The sequence below is a fragment of the Solenopsis invicta genome, chromosome 13 (genome assembly GCF_016802725.1).
Source record: "Solenopsis invicta isolate M01_SB chromosome 13, UNIL_Sinv_3.0, whole genome shotgun sequence".
Classification (NCBI taxonomy): domain Eukaryota; kingdom Metazoa; phylum Arthropoda; class Insecta; order Hymenoptera; family Formicidae; genus Solenopsis; species Solenopsis invicta.
In genome coordinates, this window is record NC_052676.1 from 3,122,531 (window position 1) to 3,149,091 (window position 26,561).

General features: G+C 34.6%; 2 protein-coding genes across 5 annotated transcripts; both read right to left on the reverse strand.

The window, feature by feature from the left end:
- Positions 1 to 1,136: 1,136 nt before the first annotated feature.
- On the reverse strand, positions 1,137 to 4,593 carry LOC105202392 (protein lifeguard 1). The gene is made up of 7 exons (XM_011170883.3): positions 4,257 to 4,593; positions 3,787 to 4,031; positions 3,614 to 3,667; positions 3,101 to 3,191; positions 2,880 to 3,005; positions 2,379 to 2,528; positions 1,137 to 1,814 (listed from the first exon to the last, which is right to left on the reverse strand). The coding sequence occupies exons 1-7, from the start codon at positions 4,350 to 4,352 to the stop codon at positions 1,665 to 1,667; spliced, it is 912 nt and encodes a 303-aa protein (XP_011169185.1). The 5' UTR covers positions 4,353 to 4,593; the 3' UTR covers positions 1,137 to 1,664.
- A 116-nt stretch (positions 4,594 to 4,709) lies between these two features.
- On the reverse strand, positions 4,710 to 26,478 carry LOC105202391 (vacuolar protein sorting-associated protein 13). 4 transcript variants are annotated; one of them, XM_039456348.1, is made up of 46 exons: positions 26,071 to 26,478; positions 25,746 to 25,809; positions 24,621 to 24,797; positions 24,462 to 24,548; positions 24,040 to 24,237; positions 23,303 to 23,757; positions 22,672 to 23,195; positions 21,907 to 22,375; positions 21,375 to 21,740; positions 20,579 to 21,042; positions 19,702 to 20,407; positions 18,859 to 19,185; positions 18,134 to 18,520; positions 16,991 to 17,821; positions 16,681 to 16,783; positions 16,455 to 16,601; positions 16,166 to 16,362; positions 15,765 to 15,902; positions 15,576 to 15,695; positions 15,314 to 15,493; positions 15,019 to 15,186; positions 14,780 to 14,944; positions 14,555 to 14,718; positions 14,192 to 14,312; positions 13,841 to 14,065; positions 13,373 to 13,588; positions 13,000 to 13,041; positions 12,691 to 12,795; positions 11,895 to 12,098; positions 11,435 to 11,572; positions 11,197 to 11,343; positions 10,531 to 10,679; positions 10,313 to 10,424; positions 9,985 to 10,223; positions 9,602 to 9,764; positions 9,282 to 9,498; positions 8,935 to 9,110; positions 8,730 to 8,849; positions 8,524 to 8,645; positions 8,010 to 8,323; positions 7,532 to 7,653; positions 7,288 to 7,457; positions 7,044 to 7,158; positions 6,542 to 6,673; positions 6,280 to 6,447; positions 4,710 to 6,173 (listed from the first exon to the last, which is right to left on the reverse strand). In XM_039456348.1, exons 3-46 carry the CDS (start codon positions 24,718 to 24,720, stop codon positions 6,126 to 6,128), a joined length of 9,861 nt encoding a protein of 3,286 aa, XP_039312282.1. In that variant the 5' UTR covers positions 24,721 to 24,797; positions 25,746 to 25,809; positions 26,071 to 26,478; the 3' UTR covers positions 4,710 to 6,125. The 4 variants fall into 4 exon arrangements, with proteins under 4 accessions (XP_039312282.1, XP_039312284.1, XP_025994276.2 ...); XM_039456350.1 differs by lacking the exon at positions 12,691 to 12,795 and having other exon boundaries at positions 26,071 to 26,477; XM_026138491.2 differs by lacking the exons at positions 12,691 to 12,795; positions 13,000 to 13,041 and having other exon boundaries at positions 26,071 to 26,476.
- Positions 26,479 to 26,561: the final 83 nt, after the last annotated feature.

Here is a 26,561-nt window from a genome sequence, read left to right on the forward strand (position 1 = left end):
AACAAACTCGTTTTAATTTTAATTTGGTTGTTACATGCTGTTGTTGTTTGAAAAATATTTTATAACAAATTAAACTTTTACTCAAAAAATTTATTATTTGAGAGTTGTTATTTCTATTTTTTACCATTAGATTGTCTTCGAACCTAAGAAACAAAAAATAATTCTAACAGAAAAGATAAGAGATTGCAACATTTCTTCTTGCATCTTTTCACATACTGGAGTAAGATTTAGATTTCAAATTTCACATTATAATGCTAAAAATTGATTTGAGATCTCTGATAGAGAGAAAATTGACCAATTGCATTTGAACAAGGCACTAACTATACATACATGTAACTGCAGTATTATATTTATTTGTTGCAACTGTTACTATAAAGTGCAAAATCCGCATTTACAACGTTATTATCCTTTGCTATTAATTCTTTAATAAAGAGATAAAATACAAACTTATAAAAATGTTTAGTTTTCGTTATACTTTACTTTACTGTAACAATTTCTTCTATATTTCTTGTTTCTCTATTATAATATACCGTCTCCGAAATCCAAACGATTAATATGTATATATTTACGTTATTTATTTGGATATATAGAATTAATAAAAATTAAATTTCATGTTTAGATTAAATAATAAGTAAATCTGTTTGGTTTATTTGCCCATTTTGTACTTATTTTTGCGGTCTTATCTCAAAAATTAAAAGATTAGATGGAAATGTTTATAGCATTTTGCCATATTTTTGCGTTTAAGATGCACATTTTTTAATAAAGACGTAAATTATTTGATATTAAATTATTATTAAATAATAGTGAGAAACATTCCGCGTTCGTTGAAGTGCGGGAGAGATCATAAAAATAGCCAAGAGATTAATTTTGCATTATAAGATAGGTGAGGAGAGACTTCAGTTTGCAATCATTCCGGTAAGAAATCCGGGATTTCGGGCTCGAGAAATCGCTCCTGATACGCGGGGATCATGTAGAGCAAAGAGGTAGCAGGAAGTAAACTAGTACTTACCCCGCTTTATTCACTTTCTACTTTACCGACTCTCGATGACGGCGCTGTAGATAATCGAGTGTTATGTTTATCTACGGCGCAGTTATCGAGAGTCGGTAAAGTAGGAAGTGAATAAAACGGGGTAAGTCCTAGTTTACTTCCTGCTACCTCTTTGCTCTACATGATCCCCGCGTATCAGGAGCGATTTCTCGAGCCCGAAATCCCGGATTTCTTACCGAAACGACTGCAAACTGAACTCTCTTCTCACTCGTTTTATAATATGAAATCAATTTCTTGGATGTTTTTATGATTTCTCCCGCACTTCAACGAACGCGGAATGTTTCTCGCTATTATTTAATAATAATTTAATATCAAATAGTTTACGTCTTTATTAAAAATATACGTATTAAACGCAAAAATATGGCGAGTGCTATAAATCTTTCCATCTAATCTTTTAATTTTTGATATATTCCTTGGCTGTTTTTATGATCTCTCCAGCATCTCAACGAATACAGAATGTTTCTCGCCATTATTTTTTTAAAATAATAATTTAATATTAAATAATATACATCCTTATTAAAAATATACATATTAAATGAAAAAATATGGCGAAACGCTATAAACTTTTCCATCTGAATATCAATGTAAAAAATACGATATAGCATTTGATTTTTTTTCATCTGTGGAAAAATCCCATGAACATCAGCAAGTACTGATACAGCAGTACGATGTCGACGTAAATCTGTGTAGTTGCAAAGACGACCTCGTCGGGACTCAATTCTATCCTGCGTCCACCCATGATCGTCTGTACATCGAAGTACAAATACTGAAAATGCATAAAACACACGATTTTAATTGAATCTTATCTATTTATTTAATAACTTTTAAATTAATTATTATCGATTGCTTTTAGCACAGTGGGCAGGCAGAAACGCAAATAATTCCTAACTATCCTTATTTTACCTATTAATTTTTATTATACTTATTTTAGTTTAAGTATTAGTATGTCTTAACGAACCGTAGATGTGTTATATCAAATATTAAAAATTAAAATTAAAATAACTAAAATTTGCAGTTAAATTATAAAATTAATGATGTAATCTCTGAGAGAAAAAAATACTAAATATTAATAGTTGCAATGAAATATTTACTAAATGTAAATAAATATGTATTTAATACAAGAATCATTAATTTAACTATCATCATTTTTTTTATTAGGTAAATATTTATGTATCGTAAGTAAATATTTCATTGCAATTATTCAAACAAATTTTTATCAAAATTTAATAATTTTTTCTTTCAGTATAGATGTAAAAAATTAAGGAATTATAAAATCGAATTAAAACGTTAACATTGTTGAGTTTTCACAAAAAATCTAAAATACACTGACCATGCACAGCAGAAGTGTTCCGATGATTGCGATTACCAGACGTAAAATTATTACTTGAGTGAACAACAGAATTATTAAGATCGTAAAAATGGCTACGATCGAAACCAACCCAATCACCATGAGCAAACCTGGTCTCATTGTCAAGTCGAACTGCAATCTCATCATAATAACGATTGTTGTCATTTATTCATTTTCTTCGTCTAATATACTTAATATAAATGCAAATAAATAAAAGAAAAAGTAATACAATTGCAGATTTGCAAGAAAAACTAATTTTCTGAAAAATATGGGAAGAGAATTCATTAAATGTAACGTTTTAACATAGTACTAAAATCGAGAAAAATGTAAATATGTACAACGAAATAAAAATTAAAATTAAAATTAAAAAATCATGATAAAATTAATTATCATCACGTTTTCGCTTAAATTTCAGTAATACACTAAGTCAAAAAACATGGAATCATAAAATGCAATTGGAATAAAAATATGGAACAGAACTACCCTGGAGAACGTCGCTACAAGTACTATAATCATTGTGACGGCGACGGTCATGCCCATGACAATGAGGATCACCTCGATGCTGTAAAACACGGAAACGAAGGCGGCCAAGTACGACATTCCCAGTGTCTGCAATTTATATGTGAGAGATTTAACTGGATTAATTCTAATTTACAGGACTACGTCATTGTGAGAAAAAAAAAAAAAACGTTGAGAGGTCGTACCAGCAGGAACAGACAGATGTAATTGAACGGAGGCGTTCGTCGGGCGTGCACCGAGCAGGATACGGTACAGTATGCGACAATGAAGAACACCCTAAAATGCGAGCAAATATTTTAATTGGACTACAGTTTATAAGATAAAAAATATTAACTAAATAAACAAAAAATATTAGTTAAGTAAACAAAACCTCTTAGTACTTTAGAAATGTTTTAAGTAAAAAGAAATAAATGCGAGCAGATAATATTAATAAGTATTACATAATATCAATATAAATTGATATTATTATATATAACATATATTAATATTATTATATCATTATATCTTTGTTAATATATAGATATATTATAGATATTATTTTAAGTTTTGTATTTTTTAATTTATATATTATATAAATTTATTTGTATTATATAATATTATTTCTATTATCTGTTCGTTTATTTCTTTTCATTTAACATAGTTCTAATAAAATCAAATCAATATTAAGAAATTAGTTTTATCTAAGTGATTCATTTTACATGGCAACAATCCACAGATACCAGTGCACCATCATGAATTTCTGTGCTTCATCCCTGAAAAAAAATTTAAAAGTTCACATTAAGTCTACAGTAGAAAGTATAAAATAAGGAATTAAAAAGAAATAAAAAATATAAATCGTCGAAATGCGCATTTTTCTTCTGTATATACTCACACAAACATGAAGATGGATATGACAACGATGGTAAATAATAGCTGCAGCGAGAGGAGACAAAAAACTTTACGAACGAAGCTTCTTCTGACAACGATATCCTTGAAGTCACCTATAAACTCGTCAGCCTCCTCCTCCGGCAGCATGTTTCTCCTGCGCTGTTCCCGTACCCAGGCTTTGTACAATTCCAGGTTCTCCCTTTCCCTCTGTGCTACCATCTCATCGGTCACCGTGATAGTGTACGGTCCCTAGAATCAGGATTAGCTATTAATTAAGAAGGAATCCAAATTTACCAAAACGAAAAGGGTTATAAAAAAGAATTAATAAAATAATTAATAAATAAAAATATAACTATTAAAATATAAAACATATAGCAGGAGACATTCTATTACAGAGTTTTAGAAGTGATATGCAAATGAATCTGATAAACATTCGACGAGGAATACGATTTGCATGATTGAAATGTCACTTACGCTCTTCACTTTCTGGCCTTTGACTAACGGCGGTAATTGTGGAGGACCTGGGATATGCTGTGGAAGCCGTTGTTCCTCGATATCGTCAGACTGCATTGGATTAAGTGGAACTACCTCTGGTGATATATATCAAACCGCTTGCTCTTCTTCGACTTTTATATTGTATCTAAACATGCTTATTACACGCCAAATCTATCGTTCAATCGTAGCTACGATTAACAAATGAAGGTACAAAGTGGTGCAAATATACACTATAATTAAGTAATCGCGTGTCGCATTAAATATTAATAGCACAGGTGCAATTAATATTAAAAACATAATTTTTAAAATATTAAAAAAAGTTATTTTAAAAATAAAAAGATCTCATTTCTTAAATTAAACAAAAATTAAATTAATGAACAATTAAGTAACAAAAAAGTGTTATGACACACAAGAGACGGAATATACAGAAAATATTTGTAATAACTTTATTAAGTGTTGCGCAAGCAAAACAATATAGTTAAATTAAATACATAATAAGCACGATGTACACTATAATATACACATATACATATAAGATATAAGTTGCATGTGAAATTAATTCTGAATATTCTTGCTTCGGCTTTAAAGCTTTTCAAAAAATCGAGTAAAAAATAGTTATGACGATCGATGATTAAGTATTTCAAAATTTAACTTTCTTTATTATTTTTATTCATCTCTTATATAATTCTAATTAAGTATTAACTAGTGTTAAAAAGAATAAAACGAGGTAGTACTATCGATGCACAATCGTTTAGGCGTTGAAGCTCAGTAATAAAATTTATTACGTCTTAACAATGCGTTTAGTCGATACGTCAATGGCATTTACAGCAAACTTAACATTTTCTCTGGATACTGTCAGCAGGAAGATAATTAAGCGTATTATTTGATTAATTACTGTACGTATCATTTAAATTACGATGTGATTAACAATGCAATAATGTTGGTGATATACTCTAACTTCCTACAGATATAAAACAATACCGGTTTACCGGATTTTCATAAAAAATCTGCATAATACTTCAACAAGTATGTAGGAATAAATTTTATTGTACTAATAATTCTTATTTTTGTCAAACTAAGATTCACTTTCTTGTCATTTTGTTTCACTTCAACTTGTACGGTTTACTGCATTGTATCTTAAAATTACTCTCGCTCGATCTCGATCGCTTCGTAGTAAACCTAAGCTCTTTTATCGATGGAAATGGTAACTCTCGTATGACTAAAACAATTCGTGCGATCGTATCAAACGATGCGCGCCTGTACTCTATAAATATAAATTTGAAAAAATTATTCTCTCTTTTGTGATATTCCTACATTGCAATTGTTGATTTGGTACAAAATATCTTTCTATCTTCTAAAATTATATTTACATAAAATTGATTTGTCTTTTAAAGAGGTTCGATAAGTTTTCTTTATAAATCATGTTTTGTGATCTCGATTAAATTGTTCCGAAGCTATGTAATATTTTGTTTTCTACTTTATACAACAAATGCGAAAAATCTTTTGTACCAATCTAACACTGCTCGTTCGATAATAATACCGATAACACAAGAAAGAACAACTGCGTGGTGAAAAGTAAGAAAGATTCCGTGCGTTCTTTCACGATTTCTTGGTACATTAATTAGCGTCTCTTTATCTGACCGTTCTACAAATTACGCAGGTATCAGTCTTATAAAGTGTCTGTAGAAAATGTGCATAGAAATTGTGCGAACTCGCCCGCAAAGCGTTCCGGAAGTAAAGAAGCTTGCTTGCTTTCGTCTTTTTCTTTTCCTTATCTTCTTTTCCTTATCTTCCTTTCCTTATCTTCAAAGTTACTGGAGCAAGTTTCTGCGTTTATGCGTCGTTGCATTATATTCCGGACTGATTAATCTGCTCCTGTATCTTTTTGTACAACAACTACGGAAAAGATAATAATTTGTGAGACGATAAAATATAATGTAATAAAATTAATAGAAAATACTTTTATATAATTATATAATTATATAAGTAGCGATACGCGTACCTGCTTAATATTATGATCCGATATTAAAAGTATTTTTGATTGATCCGCACTGCCAAATAGACCACCAAGTTTCTTTTTCTTACTAGCGTCTTTAATAAAAATCTGTACACCTTTTTCTACGACTCTTGCTGGTTCACTAAACTCGTTCCACGTATGAGTCCAGTCAACCTGAAAAAAAATTATAAAACCCATAGATATCTTGCTATTTCTTTTACTTTGAGAAAATTAACAAAAATAATTAATTGATTTAATTAATACTAACTCGCCAGCCACCAAACAAGTCATTGCGTTCGAGATACGATAATCTTTTGTCGGTAAGCAACAGCACATCTTTGTTGATAAACACGTGGTAGATGTAAACGTCCGTGTGCGCATATTTTCCTTTTTCCAATTCCTATAAAAAATGTCTTATATAAAAAAAACTTTCTTGCACATAAATATGTATAGATAAATTATATCTTTAAAGTTTATTAATAAGATTATTCTTATATAACATGATAAAATTTAATTTTGTGTAATTCTTTTATAAGGAATATTACATAAAAAAATATTTATCTAGAGTATATATTAATTTTTCATTCATTTATATGTAATATTTATAATAATCGTATATAAATAAATAATATAGTTTCTGTAAAAATGTATACAATTATAATACAATTATTATAATATATATTTATTAAAATTAAAGTACATTTAAAAATCTATTTAAAATCTGAAAATAAAAAAGTATCAAAGATATTTAGAAAAATAGAATTCTTTACCATCAATATCTTGTTGCCTTCGGCTTCATCCTTTATGTACGGTCTAACAAGACTGTCTGGTTGCAGAAATCTGGGCGGTCGTACTCTCTTTGCTTCTTCACTCAGCTCAGTGGCTCTGAAATGAGCATTACACTCTAATTTCCATCAATTTGTATAGATTAATAGCCAATTCATAATTGATTCCAAACTTCAATTAATCTCATTCGTTAATTAAGACTGTCTTTACATAATTAATAAGTCATACCGTCTGACAGCTCCAAAGGAACCACTTGCAAAGTCAACAATACCAGCGGTAGGCCTAGTAACAAGTCCAACAACACCCTTTCCAAACCCTTTGAAGAATCCCTCCACTCCTTCTTCCTTCGCCCCTGATATGGGTTTCATCACCACACCCGTTACACCATCGACCACACCCTATCAAATGAAATAAATAATTCGTAGATATGTTAGGTAAATCAATCAATGAAATAATTAATCCGCGATTCTACCATTACTAAACCCTTTCCGCTCCGTGCGAGGCCTTCTTGCAAGTTGGCGGGCTGCTTGTTGAGTTGTTCTTGCCTTTTTCGCTGGTAATCTTTGTCGAAAGTCAAAGCAGCTATACCCTTGCCTACAAAAGCGTAAATAATAAAGTAAATATTAGTTGAAATAAAAAAATTAAAACTTCTCAAAAATTAATAAATTAATAAATCAATAAATTCTTTACGGTAGTTTAAATTCCTTATCATCATTATTATTAAATAGTTTATCTCAATTTAATTCGTGATTTTTCAGCTTCAAGACTGCCTTTCAAGATCGACAAAATGTTGGCGCGTGGTTTAACTGGAGAATGTCTATAAATTCTCGCAGAAAATATTAAGTATCAAGATCCGCTTTAAAATAACATTTTTTCTTCTCTTATTTGTGTTATTCACATATCGATCTATTTCTACTTGTTACTACTTTGACGATTTGATTGACACACACCCATCGCTCCCGTGATCTTCGACACAGCGCCCGCCATTCCGCCGACGGTATGGCCCAACATGCTGCGCACCCCGAGGAACAGGCCCTCCGCGAACTCCCCTGGACCCTGTATGGCCCCTTGGAAGGGTTCGTAGAACAGGTCCTCGATGCCCTTCATGGTCCCGACCACGAGTCCGTATGGATTACCGATCACATCGAGTCCCAGCACGAGTACATATGCCTGCTTGATTGCTTGGCCCGCGTAATGAGTGCTCGCCTCGGAGACAAGCTGCTTGTGCGTCATGAATACATAGTTTCTCTCAAAATACGCGAGTCTGTATCAATAGAAAAACACTTAAAATTTTAGAATCCCAGGATCTTTATACAACATAAAGACTACAAAATTCTTTCTCCTCAGAATTTTAATCTTTAAAAATATAGTTGAATACATTTAAATCTAATGTGTTTCTTTATATGTATAAATTTCTTTAATTATTTTTTTGTTGATACTATTTAATTGAATTATAAACCTTACTTGAACACAATATCGTTGATATCTGTCAACGTCACACCAATTCCTTGTAGCAACACGTTAAGTACTTGCGGTAAGGCGGAAGGTCCTCCTCCGCTTCCGGTCATTGAGAAACTGATGTGTATCTGTAGACGAAAAAAAAAGATAAACATTTAACTGTAAAAACAGGTAACAATTTTGTGTATTATAAGTCTTAAAACGCGACACACCTTGAGAGGTGAGAAATGCAATAGATCGAAGAAGTTCTTTTGCTCGGCCGTGGTAATCAGACTGACATGGTACATTAACGGTTCGTTGACTAGTTTCATATCCGTACGGAATAAAGTACTCTGAAACAAACGGATGAACGGGATAATTATAGATTTATATATTTCAATAAATAATCTAAATAAGTCTTGATATCTCACGTCTTACCTCTTCTGTTTCGTTAACCTCGTCCGCTTCAAATAGACCCACTATCGCGTTTATAAAAACGATGTCCACCTTAATGTGAAACTCTTGAATGAGAACCTTGAAGTATCGGAATTGTTGCACGGTGCTGTGCTCCAACAGGCGCTTAACCATACTAAGTTCCGCGAAAGGTTTCATGACTACAAAAGCAAAGAATAAAAGAAATTACAAAAAAATGTATAATTAACTCTGCTATTTTGTTAAACTCAAAATATTCTTCATTTTTTCATTAAATTAAGATCTCTTTTCAGTAGAATATTTTTACTTTTTAGAGCTTTTTTTGGTAACTGGCTATGAATAATAATTGATACCTGTACTTTGCGTGACGCTCTTCGGCGGTGGCACCGGAGCCAATATAACAGGAAAGACGCATTCCGACAACTGATTGTCGATTTGAAGCTTGTTAATCTTCGCGTGTAGTTGCACTTGATGAGCTGAAGTGCGATACTGCAACCAAAGCCCAGTTTGAAACGTGCGTCGCATGTATCTACGATGTGGCCTCAGCATCTCCATATTCATATAATCCACCTGGAAACAATAAAAAAATCATTATGTAATGAAGAATATCTTTGGTCCAGAAATTAAATTATAAATCAAAGCTTTAATAAAGCGAAATATCCTTCTGTTTTACCATTAGTTTTGGCTCCAACATTATCCGATAGTCTGCTTCCTTGTTGATTTGTAATTCTCTAATGTATCGTTGATATCCTTCCTCAATGGCATTGACTTCCTTGGCATTTAACGCTCGCCATCGGCTACCGAGGGACTTTCGTGTCTCCCATATAATTCCAGAGCTGAATATAATAAAATATTATAATAAAATGTCATTAATGTTATATAATAATTATAAAGAGATTAATTATCATTTCGTTAAATAATAATAAATTTAAAATTATTAATTATATCGTATAATTAAATTATTGTGTATACAAATTGTGTTAAAAATGTAATTATAATTTGCAAAAATTACGTTTAAATAAAATTTTATATTAAAAAATTACGGTTCTTTCTCACCTAGCGACACACATGTACAACAACTCGGATTTGGTGATATTGTTCACAAGGGAGAATCCAATGCCATGAATGTTCAAGATGATTTCCTGATCTATCACTTCAAGATCACCAGCCAGCTGGCAATCTTCGGCAATCTTTAGATTCATGGTGAACAATAGCACTCGCTGAGTACCGTCCAGGAATGAAACATAGAATAATTTCTCATCTACATCTGGCAAGTGAAAGGTACCAAGATTATCCTAGAAAAAAAAAACAAGAACAGCATTTATTTGTATTCTTCACTTTTAGGAATATTCTTCTTACAATTATCTTCATCTTATCCTTTTACCTTGCGAAGATTGTCCTCGATTTCCTTGCCATTGTTATCTTCCCAAACCAACGTTCGTGGGCCGGCCGGATTTTCCCATGTATAAAACATCCTGTTGTTCGATTGCACGGACCTGTACGAACACGCAATTGGTTTATATTAAATAAATATATATAAGGCAATTCCCCGCATTGTGGCTTTACGATTAATAAGATTTTTGATGTATATTCTCAACATACCTAATGTTAATCGAACCTTTTTCCCATAGATTGATGCAGTGCGGTGTATGGTTAATGATCAATGCTGGCGCGTTACCTGGACTATAGGCCGACATAGAAATGTAAACGCCACCTTCGCTAATCTGCACGTCTACATTGATCCCTCCATACTGTGGTGCAAAAAGTTTTGTTAGAAATATAAAACGTAAGATGAGTACTTCATTACTTGTTTGAGTTATTTGTTCTAGTATTTCATAAATAAAAAAAATTGAAAGATTCTTACAAGAACTAAACAAGTTAAATTTTCAGGAAACAAAAAATTTCTTGTCTTCAAACAATTCGTTATGGTAATATTGTAATTTTCTTTCGGATATATAATAGATATAAAAATAAAGTTATAAATTTTAATTAATATTTTGAGGATTCATTTAAAAAAATAAAGAATCTCTAAACTTGTTTGGTTCTTGAGGAAATTTTATATATTTACTATTTATATTTCTCCTTTTGACTTTCGCCATAATAAAACTATTTACAATGTACATTACTAATAAAAAATAATTTGATACCATAATACAGATCTTTAAACAAATGGACTTGTTTGGTTTTTGTAGAAAAGAATCCTTCCTTACTTATATATATATAATACTTAATTGTTACTTTTAATTATCTTGTTATTGATTTAATTACCTTATTGTCCAATTTTAACAGAGTCGTGTGGCTATCGGTATAAATAAACGCTGCGGTTTTCTCTGGTTGACCCGAAACCTTAGCTTTCAGAGTCTTGCTCTCGTGTTCGGTTCGAGGCCATAGAGCCGCACATTCACCAGGAAGTACCTTGGAACGCAGAAGTAACATTGTAGTTCAATATTTCATCAAGATAATTAAAGTACAATAATCGAATTGCATATATCTAACTCAATCATACTTTAATCATTGGATCAGCTGGTCGATCACCCTCCTGACATTCTATAAGGAAATCTGCATTATTAATGAGTATGTAATAAGGTGTAAACGTAATTTGCTTGGTCAATGAGTTGTAAGTCAGTTGATTGTGCACCCCAATCTGTAACAGAAAAAAATAAGAGGTTTATCACTTATATTTTGTATTTTTTGTTCCCTTTTCTTCTCTCCTTTATTTCTTCATTGAATGTAATCAATACATGTAAGCTTTCTTATTTTATTTCTATTCAATATATGTATATCTATCTTATAATTTACTCATCGTTGTAAAATTAATTATTAATATTATTAAAGTTGCATTATATAAAATTATTAATTATTAAAAATAAACATAATGAAATTTTTTTAAAATTATCATCTCATATTATATTTACATTAATTATTAATAAAAATTATTAGTGTACATACTAAAATGATATAAGTACCTGATATATCATTCCATTGTATTTGCAGGCCACCACACCCTCGCTTCCCGCGACATCGATGGAGAATTTATCGGACCATTCTCCATCCTCCACTCTGATCATGGCCTTCTTCTTACCGAAGAAGGCTTTGGAGCGGAACGAAAACAAAATAGGTCCCTTGAAATGCTCAGGATGGTACAATACGTTCAGGTAATCGTCCGTTGTCTGCAAAGAGCGATCAATATGAATTAATTTTGTCTTTTGATTAGTTCACTAAAAAAATAATTCCTCTGGTACTCATGCAGTTAATAAGAACAAGTAACAAAACACCTCCATAGTGTTAGCTCGGTGTACAAACTCTGTCAATTTTATGTTACAGTTAGAATGTTTTTTTTTACGTCTAGTATCTAAAAATGCAAATTAGGAGAAACATTAAAAGGTTCAAGGATCGAAAGATTCACATATTTAAGAACATAGTAATTAAAAAATAGACAAATTTAAAAAATTCTAAATATAAATTAAATAAAAATAGAAGGAATTAAGAACAAAGAAAATAAATAGCATGTGTGATAAAGCATAGTTATACATGATAATGTAGCTAATGTTCAACATGTAAATGCGACTTATGTTTGTAAAAAAAAAAAAAAAAAAAATTGCAATTGTTAAAGATCGAGACACATTATAACACAATAATAATCTAACACATTTTGTGATATCCCGATGACACGATCAGATTAGACAATTGTTATTTTACAATTAGATCTTGCGAACACAAGCACGATTATAGTGATAATAGTGAAATAAAGCGATGCATCACCGCGCGCGTTTTCCTCTTCCTGTACTGTGCGCGTAGCCGGTGAGGTTTCATAGCGGAAACGAATTTCTGAAAGACGTTGGCACGTACATTTTCACGAATAAAGCGCTAAACATCGATGTCCAATCGATAACAAAAAATTTGATTAGACCATTGAATGATGTATGATAATTCATAAAATTATTTTACAATTAATAGTAATAATCTAATTGTATAGAATTAGACAAATTTCTGAGAGCTAGTTTTGCTTTATAATACAAAACGGCTATTTGTAAGAAGCAGTAATGCGGCACGATAACAGGAAATCTCTACCTTGATCGGACTCGAGTGCTCTTTGCCACCCTTACTTGATTTCTGTAAAATAATGGAGTATGTTGAATATAGAGGTTTAATCAGGCAAGATGCAGTGCAGATTAGTATTGTGATAACGGAGGGCACGAGAAGAAACGCTGAAAGTTGGACGGAAGAGCAAACGTTAGCATGTGTGACATAAGTGCATATGAATAAAAAATTGCACAATGTTTCAGTGATGCAAAAGGCCGGGCTCTCTATAAAACGTGGTTGAGAAAATCTTCGGGAGTTATATAGAGAACATCTTCAGGTATAAAAGATTAATAATAAATTGCAGATTGTATGCAAAGAGACAAAGTTATCAAAAGCGACGAAACTATCGCTGCAAACGTACTCTATAGGACAGCATTAAACCAGTCTTGTTCAGCATCCAGAAGGGACAGTATAGTGCCATGATGATCGATCCATGCTTGTGAGACGTGTGCATCCCGAGATCTAAGATCACTTTCTGTGCGCTGTCGAAAGATTCAAATGACCAGACAGCGAATTCTGGTGGGTTTGCTACAATCTCACCTTTGCATGACCAATCTTTCTCCAAGTAATTGGGTAGCTATAACAGATCATTCGATAAATAAGTCACAAATATTTGATAAAAGTAAAAAAATTATATAAAATTATATAAAAATTATATAAAATACATAAAATATATTTCGTACATTTAATATATTAGATTTTTTCATTACAAAATCCTAAAGCATTCTCTTAACATTCACACTTAACAATCATATCCCATGTAATAAAAATTGGAAAATAATGTGCTTAATATAATTATTAAACTTTTATCAATTGACGTGACTATTACCTTAATTATTATATTTGACTTGGCTGGATCAATCGTAGGAAGTTGCAGGGAAGCACTTGCTTCGAGCAAGCTTTCCTGACCAGTGCCAGGCAAGCAGATAATGATGTCAATCGGTAGAAAATTCTTCAGATACACAGATGGGTACAGGTGAACATTGTAGACAGTACTAGCCATGGTGTGACGAGTGGTATTCTCGAAATACACCTGTTCGATCTCTCCCACCGCCTGTATAACAATATCCTATTATTATTCAATAATATTCGTCTTAATCACTTAATTAACTAATTCAATAAAACTATGTCTAAGTGCACATATTTTATCATGAATAATATATATGGAAAAAACATTGACCTGAATATAAAATGGTTCTGTGGTGTCCTGCTTGGATCGCGACTCGCATTTTAACAATTTCGTCATAGAAACAGTTTTCTGCAAGTCCTTCCAGACAAATGGCTCAACCGACACCATATATCTAAAATAGATTAGATAATGACTAGATTTTTTTAAATGAAATATATTATTACAAATATTTAGATTTTAATAAAATATCTAGTCATTGAAAATTTTGTATGTCAAAATTCTACCGTTAATGTTTTGTAAAAATGTTATATTTTAATTTTTTGTTATATTTTTTTATATTTACAAAAGTTACAATGAATGATTACATGCAATAATTGAAATAAAATAATGTTAATAAAATAAATGCGAACGTACCCATCGACACTGAAAAATAGCCAGTAAATATTTGTTGGGGTATACACCGCGTCCAGAGGTAAATTGAGCTTTTCATCCGGTGCCACTGTACCCACGCATTCCACTTCATTGCCACGCTTCGTCATATAATAAACAGATATCGGTTGCGCGAAGTGATTGTGGACCTATGACGTGCAAGAAGTCGATTATTGTTACTGATAAAACAATTTCTTCGCTTCTATTTACCTGAAGAACACTTCGAAGAGTGACAATCGTACTACCCTCCTCCACAATGACGTCCGACACAATACCCCATTCCTCGGAGCCATCCTTTCGGTGCTTCATAGAAAAGAATCGCCTATCCGCTCTTAACACAGGTATTGTCAATTTGCTTTGAATACCATCTTTAAACTGTTAAATATCGCCATATTATATTATTATTACTTAATAATTCCATTTACTACACCTACATGATAATAACTTACACGTATAGAAAATTTAGTGTCTTCTCTGTCCTTCACGGTCTCCACTTTCAATTGCTCAAGAAGACGCGTGTCAACCAGCTTGGATGTCTTCGGTGCGAGTTCTAGCGACGCACCGGTTTCAAGGATCACTTCCATAATCTTGTCATTACGTTCTTCCTCATCAAAAATCTATAAGAACCATCACCTTTTACATTAAAGAAATTATTATTTTATCAACGGATATTACAAAATTAATTCATGAAATCATATTAAATAAATAAACAAATAATGCAAAAAAATTCTTCGTTATAAGGACCTTGAAGAGACTGTGCTCGAGATTGAGTATGATCGGTAGGCCGGCCTCATTCTTCAGCATGTACGGTGCCACTTTTTTGGTGGGTCCTTTCCCGCTGGCCTCCATAGCCGAGGAAAACGACTGACCGAGTTGTTTCAACACATCTAAACACGTCTTCGTCACAGTTATCTCCAGATTATCCTATGCCAAAAAAGAAATACTCGTTTTTTTTTTACATAACTTCGCAATATTTGATATTTATATCCTAATAAACTTTGCATACAGAGGATGTGATATCGATGGACATCTTAGTAGACTGGTGTAGCTCTTCGGGTTCACTTTCTGAAATCGGGCTGATCGCGCTGGCGCCTTTAGAGTCTAACATTATGTCGTTAAATTGGATCTAATAAATGATAGAATGATATCAATTAATAAAATATTAAGCAGAGATAACAGAGAATGCAAAAGTTACCTTCGTTTTTAGTTCCCACGGCGTTGAGATGCGTTTACCATTATCGGAACTTTCTATCGGCTCGATCAGCGGTTCCCACAGAGCAAGGCGACTGTTATAATACGCCATGATCACTGACATCGAGCAGTCTACACTCATCTGCAAGCAAGAGTAATTCACAATAAGCGTAAAAGAAGAATAATGATAATACTAATGATAATACTAATAAAATTAAATAATAAATAATGTGTTTACAAAAAAATTTTATAAAAAAATTTTCTAAAAATTTCCAAATTTTTCAAGAATTTTATTAAAAATTCCAGTAAACTTATTATAAATTCTCTGAAAATTCTAGGTTTTTCTCGCTCTTTCTAAATAGTAATCATTGAATAACAAAAAAAAATTTTTCATAAACAACTTACGGATTTTGTACTCCAATCATTAATGCTGCTTTCGAATCCCACGTGAAGCAGTAACATGGGAAGAGTTTTGTTGCCGACACCAGCCTCTAGGGTGAACAAGATTGTAGGCGCTGAGACAATCGCTAATTCGGGCTTGTAGGTCGCCACAACGTCATCGTCTGGATACGTAAACTCCTCGAGCGCTTCCATCGCGACTTCTAAACCAAAATTAATACAACGGTTTAGCAAATAAAAACTACTAATATCTTCTATCGTGCAACAAATAATTAATAAATCGCTTATTATTAACCTGTCTTTAAGAACCAGTAATTGTTATCTTCGAATGGCGTAACAATCCACAATCCTTCATAATTGGGCTCGGACTTAACGACTTCCATGTCCTCCTCCTCCTTTTTCGTCACCATATGAATGACCTTATTCAATATTTCGATCACACCTACGAATTATTAAGTTTTATTTAAGTAAGTACTAACAATCAGCGTAATACTAAATTACCTGAATAATATATAAGTTACCTGGAGAAACAGACATATGTATATCCGTGCAACGGACCTCTAAGTGAAGCCCTTTGCCTTCTGGCGTAGAACCGGCTACGCTAATACTGCATGGCCTCAAAACCTATGATAATAATTAACAATAATAGTAATTGATATGTAATAGGTACTAGGATAATGGCTGTATAAATCTTGTAAGTTTTTATTTAAAATAAATTCAGGAAATCTCTCAAAAGAATCTTTTGTGCAAAATTACAAATTTTATAATTTATAAATATACATTTTATACAATATATGTGTTGTGCTTAATTATAAGATATGTTTTCAATACCTGATATATCCAGTCGGCCCTCTTCGCGGGATTATATATCCCTGTCAGCAACGAGAGATCTTTAATAGATCCCGTAATCACTTGATGTTCTCCCATGATGCGCACCTTCAGCAACAATTCAGTATTCAATACAATGCAGTTCGAGTTGATGTCATCCATGTTCTCAAGCAAGATAATATCTGGCTTTTCCACATGCAGATTCACAGTCAACATCTTGGGCGTCGAAGCAGTCTGCTGTTGTGTCGGCTTCTTCTTTGGAATCAATTCGCTTTTCGTGGAAGAAGCAATAGCCGTCTTATTCGCGGTATCCACATCAAAAAAGTCCTTGACCTTCATGAGATAGTCGAGAGACACGATGATGCTGAAAGAGAATACCCGCACGTCGGCGAACGTGTCATTCGGACTCTGGCGCACCGTCACGTCCAGCATACTCCTGGCGTTGTATTTGGCGTGCTTTTTGTCGAGATGATCCTCATTCGCTCCTGACACGCTGCTGGTCCTCTCCATAATTCGCACTAATGAGCCCTCACGGCTTTGCCGCATGTCATCCAGCGTGCAGTTCATCAACAGGATCGACGTGGCCAACAAACCGTCCGCGAACACACGGCCCTTCACGGCAAAGTGAGTGAGACTGAAGCGTGCCAGTCCATGTTCGGGTAAATGCAGCGGCGACGTCTGCGACTGCAGCGACTTGGAACCACCAGTGAAGAGATTGATCACCAGACTGTCCATGATAAACTCGAACTTCACGGATGTGTGAGCGGGTCGTTCCTGCGTGTCCGATGGCGGTTCTCGCGATGCGTCGATCTCGTACTTGTATGCTGGTTGGATCTTATTACATAATAAACGTCAGGTATAAACATTTGTATTGTCAGGTATAATAATTATAATTAAAAAGTTTCCCACAACAATCAAACAAATTCAAACTCCGAAGTATGATACCAAATTGTTCTTTATTAGTAATGTCATGTGATTAATTTTCTAAGCAAGAATCAAACAGAAAATGCGGGAAATTATAAGAATTTAATAATGAACAGTTTTATGATTCTTCATTATTTTTTTTTTAATTTAACTTTTCGGAATAATTTAGTTTTTGTAAAAAACCCTTCAATTGTTATGTACATTATTATAACTATTATTCACCTCTTCGCTGATTTCAGACTTCATAGCGGATGGCACAGCTTGCACTGGTTTCGAGTCCTCGAAAGTCTCACCCAGATTCTGCTCCAACACTTTTAGAATCGTAGCATAATCCTCTTTACTTAACAGCAGATTGATTTTGTTCAATCTACCAGACATATCGATGTCCGGAATAGTAGTGAACCAGGCGGTAGACAGATTACGCTTCATTAGAAGCGTGAACGTCACCGGTTCCAGCAACAGCACCTCGTTTTCGCTGGTAAACTTTTCCATGTTGAGTCGAATTCGGGATAACTTCAAGTTCTGCAGCTCGATTTTCATTTCATCTACTATGGGACATTCACCGGTTTCCTCGTTTGTCACGTCCAGCTTTTTGAAGACGTTACGTACCTGCTCGTAGAATTTTATAGATTAATGTTATTACTTTTAAATAAAAACAAGTTATATTTACATTAATTTGAATATTTAAATTAAATTTATATTTTATTTTTATAATACTCAAATAATAAAAATTGTTGACTTTTTCTCTGGAATTATTTGCTCAAAAAATCATGTTTACACAATATAACATATAAAAATACATTATAAATCAATCTAACATCAAAATTAAAAATATATAAAATTAGAATAATAAATAGACTTGTATGTACATATATTTTTATTTTACGAAATTAGTAAATTTTTTAATTGAGACTAAACTGATCAAAATCAACTTCATTATACTGTACCATAAGATTGCCCATGTCTAGCATTAAGCTATGATCTTTTTTAGAGTTCATCGGCACGTATATGACAGGCGCCTTGATCCTGACACTTAGCTCGATACGCGAGGCACTTTCTTGAACATCTTTGATGTTTGTCTTCGCGGCTTCTGCTGCTGCCGCCGACGCCTCTTTGATAGCTTTTTGCGCCGCTTGAAAGTTGTTCAAGAAATTCATAACACTGGTGACGAATGCATTCAAGAAGACGATACGATGGCAACCCATCGTCACATTGACAGACATGTTGTTCTTGTCCATCTCCCATTGTTCAATGTTATACATCACCGCTTGAATCTGTGGAAAGTAAAAGATTTTGTGACCACTGCTTTTAAGAAAAACAACCAGATGTAACCAAGTTGTATCTTTTTCAAGATTACATCTATATACATTGTTCATGTATTGTTGACGTTATGCTTACACAAATCTTTTTGTGTGTGCAATGAAAATAATGTAAATTATTATAATACGGAATAATATAATACGAAAAAAATTATTAAGTTGTAAGATTATTAATTTATCTAACTTTAGTATTAAATATATCATATTAAAAACAGACAAAAAAATGAAACATAATTTTCATTATCTCTGATAAAATATGGATCTTCTATGATTGTTTCATGGATTGTTATATAAATGACACATCAAAGATAGCTATATAGCTAAGATTATAATGGAATTATTATTTATCTTTTAAGTATAAACGTTCAACATTGGAAATAATAATAGATGTGAAATAATAAGTGTGTGTGTGTGTGTGTGTGTGTGTGTGTGTGTGTGTGTGTGTGTGTGTGTGTGTGTAAAAACACCTACCTGCAGAGACTCGGTACCCTCCACAGCCACTATATCCTTGTACATAGAGGCAGGATTGAGATCTTTAATGCTGATAGAGGCCAGATCGGCATTCACTTGCGAGTACGAAGATTTGCTGAGAAAACTGGCACTCATACCCTCGATGTAGAGTGCGGTAATATCCCGAGCGGCGCTGGAAATCTTTAGATTGATCGAACCAACCTTAGCGTTCACCTTTAGATCGATACACTCGACGGTTTGCCTTCTGCGTCGTCCGGTCGGTCTTCTTTGTTTCTGCAACTGCTCCTTAAGAAAGCCGGAGGTCTCCTCCTGAATCGAAGTCAAACGAGTCGGTCGTAAACGCGTCTCGACTTCTTTCTTCTGAACACCTTCGAGCGAACTCATTTGATCTTGAATGTACGTGCTAAATCGTAGCAGCTCGATGAGCGCTTCCTGATGTAACAGTGTATCCAGCGTGGTGAATTCCAGTCGTAGCAATTTCACGACAGAACCATGGCGCGTATTGAACTCCGGCGAACGTTTGTTCACATTCACATATTGCACAGTAATCAAATACTCATCCCTGCCGGTCGACATCGGCGTGTTGACCATGAAGATCTCTTGATCCTCATACAACTGCCGCATCTGCACGCCACCCAGCCGCAGGTGTATCTCCTGATCATACGTACGTTGCAGCATCTCTGCTTCTAACTGCAGCACTTGTAATCTGAAAGAAACGAGTAAATTGTCGAAGCTCATTAAAGTTGATCGAAAATTAATTCCAGTGTGTGCTACTCATATTTTTTTTATGTTAATACTATTCTGGATGAAAAATTCATCCAGTAGCACTCTAGGATTAAATTGTAAGGTAATTAAACACAAAGCGTGCATCGCGAACCTGATAAATTCCGACACGTCATCGCCACTTTGTCTGGATATCGACAGCGTAAACTCCTTCATCTCGAATTTCATCTCCAAATCAGTGGTTTGCTTCATTGGCGCGGCTGTTTCTTGCTGTTTCCTTTTATCGACGATGCTGGATATCGTAGTGCCAATCTCCTTCAGCGATAGCTGCGAGACGGATTTAGAGAGGGAAACACGCTGTAATTCTGCAGGTTTCTCCTCCTCGGGCAGAGAGATACTCTGCACGATCGAGAGAGCCTGCAGCAGTCGAATGTCCGTTATGTTCACGGCGACTGACGGCAGCCGACCGAGGAGCCGTAGTTTCGGCAACAAAGGATCATCCGTCACCAGGCACTTGTGAAACTGAATTTCCAATGTAGTTGGATAGAGTAGTGTCAAGGAACTCTCTGTACTTGCCAAAGCTGATCGCCACTCTTCGTTTGGCAGCGAAACCAACACCTGAGACCAGCAATAAATAAATTTTAAGAATTTTAGTAAGTTTTATAAATAAATATATATAAAATAATGTAATCGTTTTGTAGAAATTCTTTTCAGAATTAATTTTATTGCAATTTTATTATGTATAAATGTACCTTCGTAAAAGAAGTTTATATAACTTATATAAAAAAATATATTTCTTTATAATATTCATTCAATTTTCTAAAAATATATTTGTAATATTATAATAGATTTTATAATATATTTCGTTTTTTCTCATTTTTTCATATAATTTACATTATATAGCTTATCCATTTTATAGGATTAAAATTACAGATTTAAATTACTATTACCTGAAAGTTGACTATCTTCATAACGAATTTGTCGTAACTGTGTTCCCTCAGATATAGCAGTACTTCCTCCTCGCTCTTGCCCATGCTAACCAATTGTTTAACGCTAGCACCAGCCATTTCACTCTTGCCCATTCCCAAAGAATGCATTTTTAAACTACCTAGGTTCACTACAATCAACGCTTTCGAATTTTCGTACAGGCCACCATGCGGTATAATAAGTTGCGATGCCTGCATATCCACTTGTATGTCCAACACCGAATGTTTCTCAATAGCATATTCCAGTCCGAGTGCAGACATTTCCTTTAGGCCCTCCAATTGTACTGCCGCAGCTGTTTGCAATTGACTCAGCGTCGAAGAGTTTTGCACCTAGAAAATATTCATTTACATCAAACAATTCACAAAAGATTAAAAAAAAATTATAATCAGATCCGTGGAAGGTTCTAATTAATTCAAGCATGAGAAAATTTTCCTCTTTTCAAGACTTTCCACGAATCTATTGCACATTCGAAAATTAAGGAGAAAAAAGGTGTACCTTAAACATATTGACTAATTCGATAATGGTTTGCGCATCGTAGACCATATCGACGGATCGGGACTTGACGATTACGCGGTCGCCACACAACTTGTCGAGCGGATTCTTCTCGTAGGAGATCGACAGCAGAGCGCTGTCGGAGCTACCGTGTCCCGGATTGAAGAGCGAGGGCACGCGACCGCTCTGCGTTGCGCCCAGTAGTTTCATGTCGCTGATAGAGGCGGTAACGAGAATCGCGTTCGCGGATGGCCGTGACTTAAAGCCCGCTCGTACGCCATGCAGCTGCAAATCCAAAACGCACGAGTGCTTCTTGTCTGTGTCCAATAGAGAAATCTGCAGGCCGTGCAGAAAAAAACGCGTATCGATCATTTCGTACGTTTCTGGATAATGTGCTGGCGCACTATTCTCTTGATAATCGATTGCCCGATAGAGTTTCTCCTTTTCCTGCGGCGTCATCGCCTCCTCAAACCTAAATATTATCATTAACGTAATAATTACACTATGCTCCTTAAAGCCATTTTATAAGATAGTTTAATGATCTAAAGACTTCTAAAACACTCTAAAACAGTGGTCCAATTCATGCTCGAAGCGTTATTGGTATCATTTTATTCTTATTTTACGTCTAATAAACGCTAAAGATTACATCTAAAGATAGAATGACGTCATTAGCTCAGAGCGTGAACCGTGAGTTTTTAGACAGTTTTAATACCTTAAGGTATTAAAACTGTCTAAAAACTCGATTTATTGAAGTGTTTGATAACAAACTTGCGCATGATGGCAGCGGCCGAATTGAGGTCTTTCGTCTCCTCGACCTGCGAACTGGTCCACAGGAAACCGAACCACCCTCGCTTCGCCTTTAGACTCTTTTCTCGTTCCGCCAGTCTTTCCACCTCCATCTCAATCTGCTGTCGAATAATCACCAGATTGAAAATGTCCAAGTTCCTCTCGCAATGCGTCAGTTGCTCTTCAATCTCCTTCGCTAGCTTCTTCGTCGTCAGCTTCGTCTGGTAGGCTTCGGCATAAATGCGACAAGTGTCGCGGTGCCGCTTCATGTGATTCCAGTCCCAGTTACGACGACACCGTCGCACGGTCTCCTCGAGGACGCAGGTATACGCAAAATGCCACCATTCCTTATAGTGGCCGCGATACGATGTCAAGTTCGGTCGGTATTTTCTGTAGGGCGCGGCTTTCCGCGCTTGATCCAAGCCCTCTCCTAACCGGACAAGAGTCTGGTATTGACGTTTCGTTAAACCGATCCGTAATTTCTGCATCTCTAGGTCCAGCCACATCTGCGGACAAAAAAACAAATTGTAAAATAATTCAACAACTTACAATTGGTTCAAAAATTTTTCAAATAATCAATTCAATTGATTAACACAGACAAGTATAATCTTACCTTGGGAATGGTGTAGTTGCTGCCGTCGGACTCAGGCTTGGGATTGAGTCTGAGCTTGGACTTGACGTTGATCGGACCTAACAGATATTGATAATTCGGTGGAGTGTAATCCATGGTCGCAATGCCGCTACAAAAGAGAGTGGAATACGTGGACTGCGAGCTCGTGCTGTACTGTTCTACATTCGTATTGAGGTAAGCGGCCAGCCCGTCCAGACTGCATAGTTTGAAGATCTGCGGAATGGCGTACATGTCCTTCAAATTGCCAGTGGTTTCCCAGGAGTCTGTGCAACTCTCGAGAACAAAGGTGTTCAGGGTAAAACCAACGGAAAACGGGTGCTCTTTGAAGGTGACATGATCCTCGTACCGTACGTGAATTCTCTTGATTTCCACGTGAATGTTCTTGATCATGCGAGCAACGAGTTTCTCAACCATCGAATCATCCAGTTTCTCTTGCGCTGCAAAAACACAAAAATTTTAAATTGTATTTAAAAAAAGAAAAGCAAGATTAAATACTATATACTTGTAGATATATCTCATTATTTAAAAAAAATAATAATAAACAATTTAGTAAAAAATTAAAAATATTTTTGTAAAAAGTTACAATTATTTAAAGTAATTAAAAAACAACGTTATCAAATTGAATATAAATCATAATTTTCTATGTTATTATCACAATTGTAAAAAATTTAGATTTTTACTTTTAATAATTTATAAAAAAAATGTAAATGTTTATGTACATTTTATTTCCGCTAATTGTTTTCTCTTTTCCACCCTCTCGAGTTCCGCTCGTTTCGTTTCCAATTGCGCTTTCGTCTCTTTCTCTTCATTGTATGAAACTTGACTCGTAGGCACTACCAATATAAATAGCTCCTCAACTATAGCATCTATCTGGCCATTCCACATATCTTTGAACGGGATCTTCAATATCAATTTCCCTAAAAACATTTTATTGCGAAATAGTAAGTTTTGTTATCTTTTACATATATCATACTATAATTTCAGACATATGAAGTTTTCGTCTTGAATTTGTGTGAGAAATTACTTCTTAAAATCTTTTTTAGCATACTTGAGAAACACACTCTTATAATTAAATAAATAATGCAATTTTTCAATTTCATTTTATTAAATTTTAGATTAAGATTATTATTAATTTTTATACCTAAGCGACCATATTCCAATCTCACTGGAAGATCCAACACGTCTAACGCAGACTCTTTTATCAATAAGTCATTTAATACAAGATCGCCTGAAAACAAAGGGTTTATCACATAAGTCATTAATGGTTATCGAGTAATAGGATTATCGCGGGCATTCCTACCTCCCCAAAGGCTGACTTTAAGCTGCGTATAGTCCAAGTTCTCTATGTATTCGCCAATCACCTTGTTCAGGAGCTCCGCGACAATCGACTCGAACACCATTTTGATGCCTGTTTTTCTTTCTACTCTTTCTCAAACAAAATTCGTAGTTTCTCCGCGACACTATCCCTCGTACAGCTCTTAAAATAAAGATATTCGCATCTAATAAGTTACAACTAAAGAAAAAAAAAACTTGTATGTATTTAGTAGCAACTGAAATTTTTATTATCCAACTTTATAACTTATTTGTACAACACTTGACATTTATGCACTAGAGAATTGTTATCAAATGTTTATCAGATGTTAGTTTATTGATATGCTTTTAATTTTTAAAACTACAGTAACACTTTAGGTTATTCTTAAGAAGAACTATATTAGCACACAAGATACAAGTAATTAAAGTCAAACTTTTTTTAAAAACCGATGTAATTAAACTTCAGGTAATTCTTAGAAAGAATTGTATTCTAAATGGCACACAAGATACAAATAATTATAGCCAAACAGATGTTTCTAAAAACTTCAGCTAAAAAACTGCATGAATTCTAATTAGCATATGAGATACAAATAATGATAATCAAAACAAACTATTTTAAAAATTATGCATAACTGAAACTATAAACTAGAAACTGCTGCCAGTAAAACTAGAAACTTCAGCTAATTCTGAGAACTACATTCTGCCACATGAGATATAGATAATCATAATCAGGCTTCTTTAAATATAAACATAACTGATACTAGAAACTATTGACAGTAACACTTCAGCTGCTTATCAAAAACTGTATTCTAATTGGCATACAAAATATTATCACAGACAATTATACCTAAAACAAACTTTTCTAAAAGCTATGAGGGCAAGGGAAAAATTCACACTTGTAGGCCACCGTTGTCCAACAAGACTTTATCAGCCAGGATTTACACTATGATGCATTCCTTCCGTTCTGTTGGCTCAAATTTATCTTATCATTAGAATAAAAATAACATTGACATAAGCGAGTAAATATATAATTCTAATGCGTTTGACGTGTGCCATAGTTTAATTAGACAAATTGGTTCATGAATGGAGCTTTAGCGTCTCTAGAGGCTCTTACATCCACAGCACGGTTAACCTGAGTGCAGATTGTATCGGGAAACACTTCGTGCGTCAGAGAGGAGCTGAAAAAAAAATCGACTGTCAATCGAACAGATTTGGAACACGAAGAGAGACCGACTCGTCTCGAAATTTTAAACTGTGCGTTTTTTTTCCTCGTTACATCTGTATAATTACATTTAATGCGCAAGAGAGGAAGGAGGGAAGAGTGGTGTGTGTGTGTGTGTGTGTGTGTGTGTGTGTGTGTGTGTGTGTGTGTGTGTGTGTGTGTGTGTGTGTGTATAAAATAACAATGTCGATGCCGTGACGTTTCTCGCATCTCATACCTCGATTTCGGGAAGACGCGATGCACGCGATTTGCGCAGCACACGCGGCGACAACACGGGCGTTTCGCTACGACGGTTCCGTTCCCACGGCGGACATAACCTTGAAACGGAGTCCGCCGGAGCATGCGAGGAGTCGTTCGCGTCTTTTTCCGTCGAATTACGTCATCCCCGAGTCGGCGTGCCGTCAAACACGGTCCCTGGCACACGCCCGTGAATCGCCCCGTCGATCCCGCGCTTCTCCGTCAATCTGTCAACGCTCGGACGTGACACGTTGCGGGGATGCACCTGCAGTCTCCCGCTTTCAGTGATCTACGAGCGCGAGAAACACGCCGCGCACGCGGCATTCAGCGTGCATGCAGAAGAATAAACCGGCTCTCCCGAACGATATTACGTCACTCGCGTAAACTGTGAAAACGAAAACCGCGGGAGCGATCAGCTGGTCTGCTGTCGCGTGCGTGCGTGCCCCGAAAAACGTGAACGTCGCCAAGGTC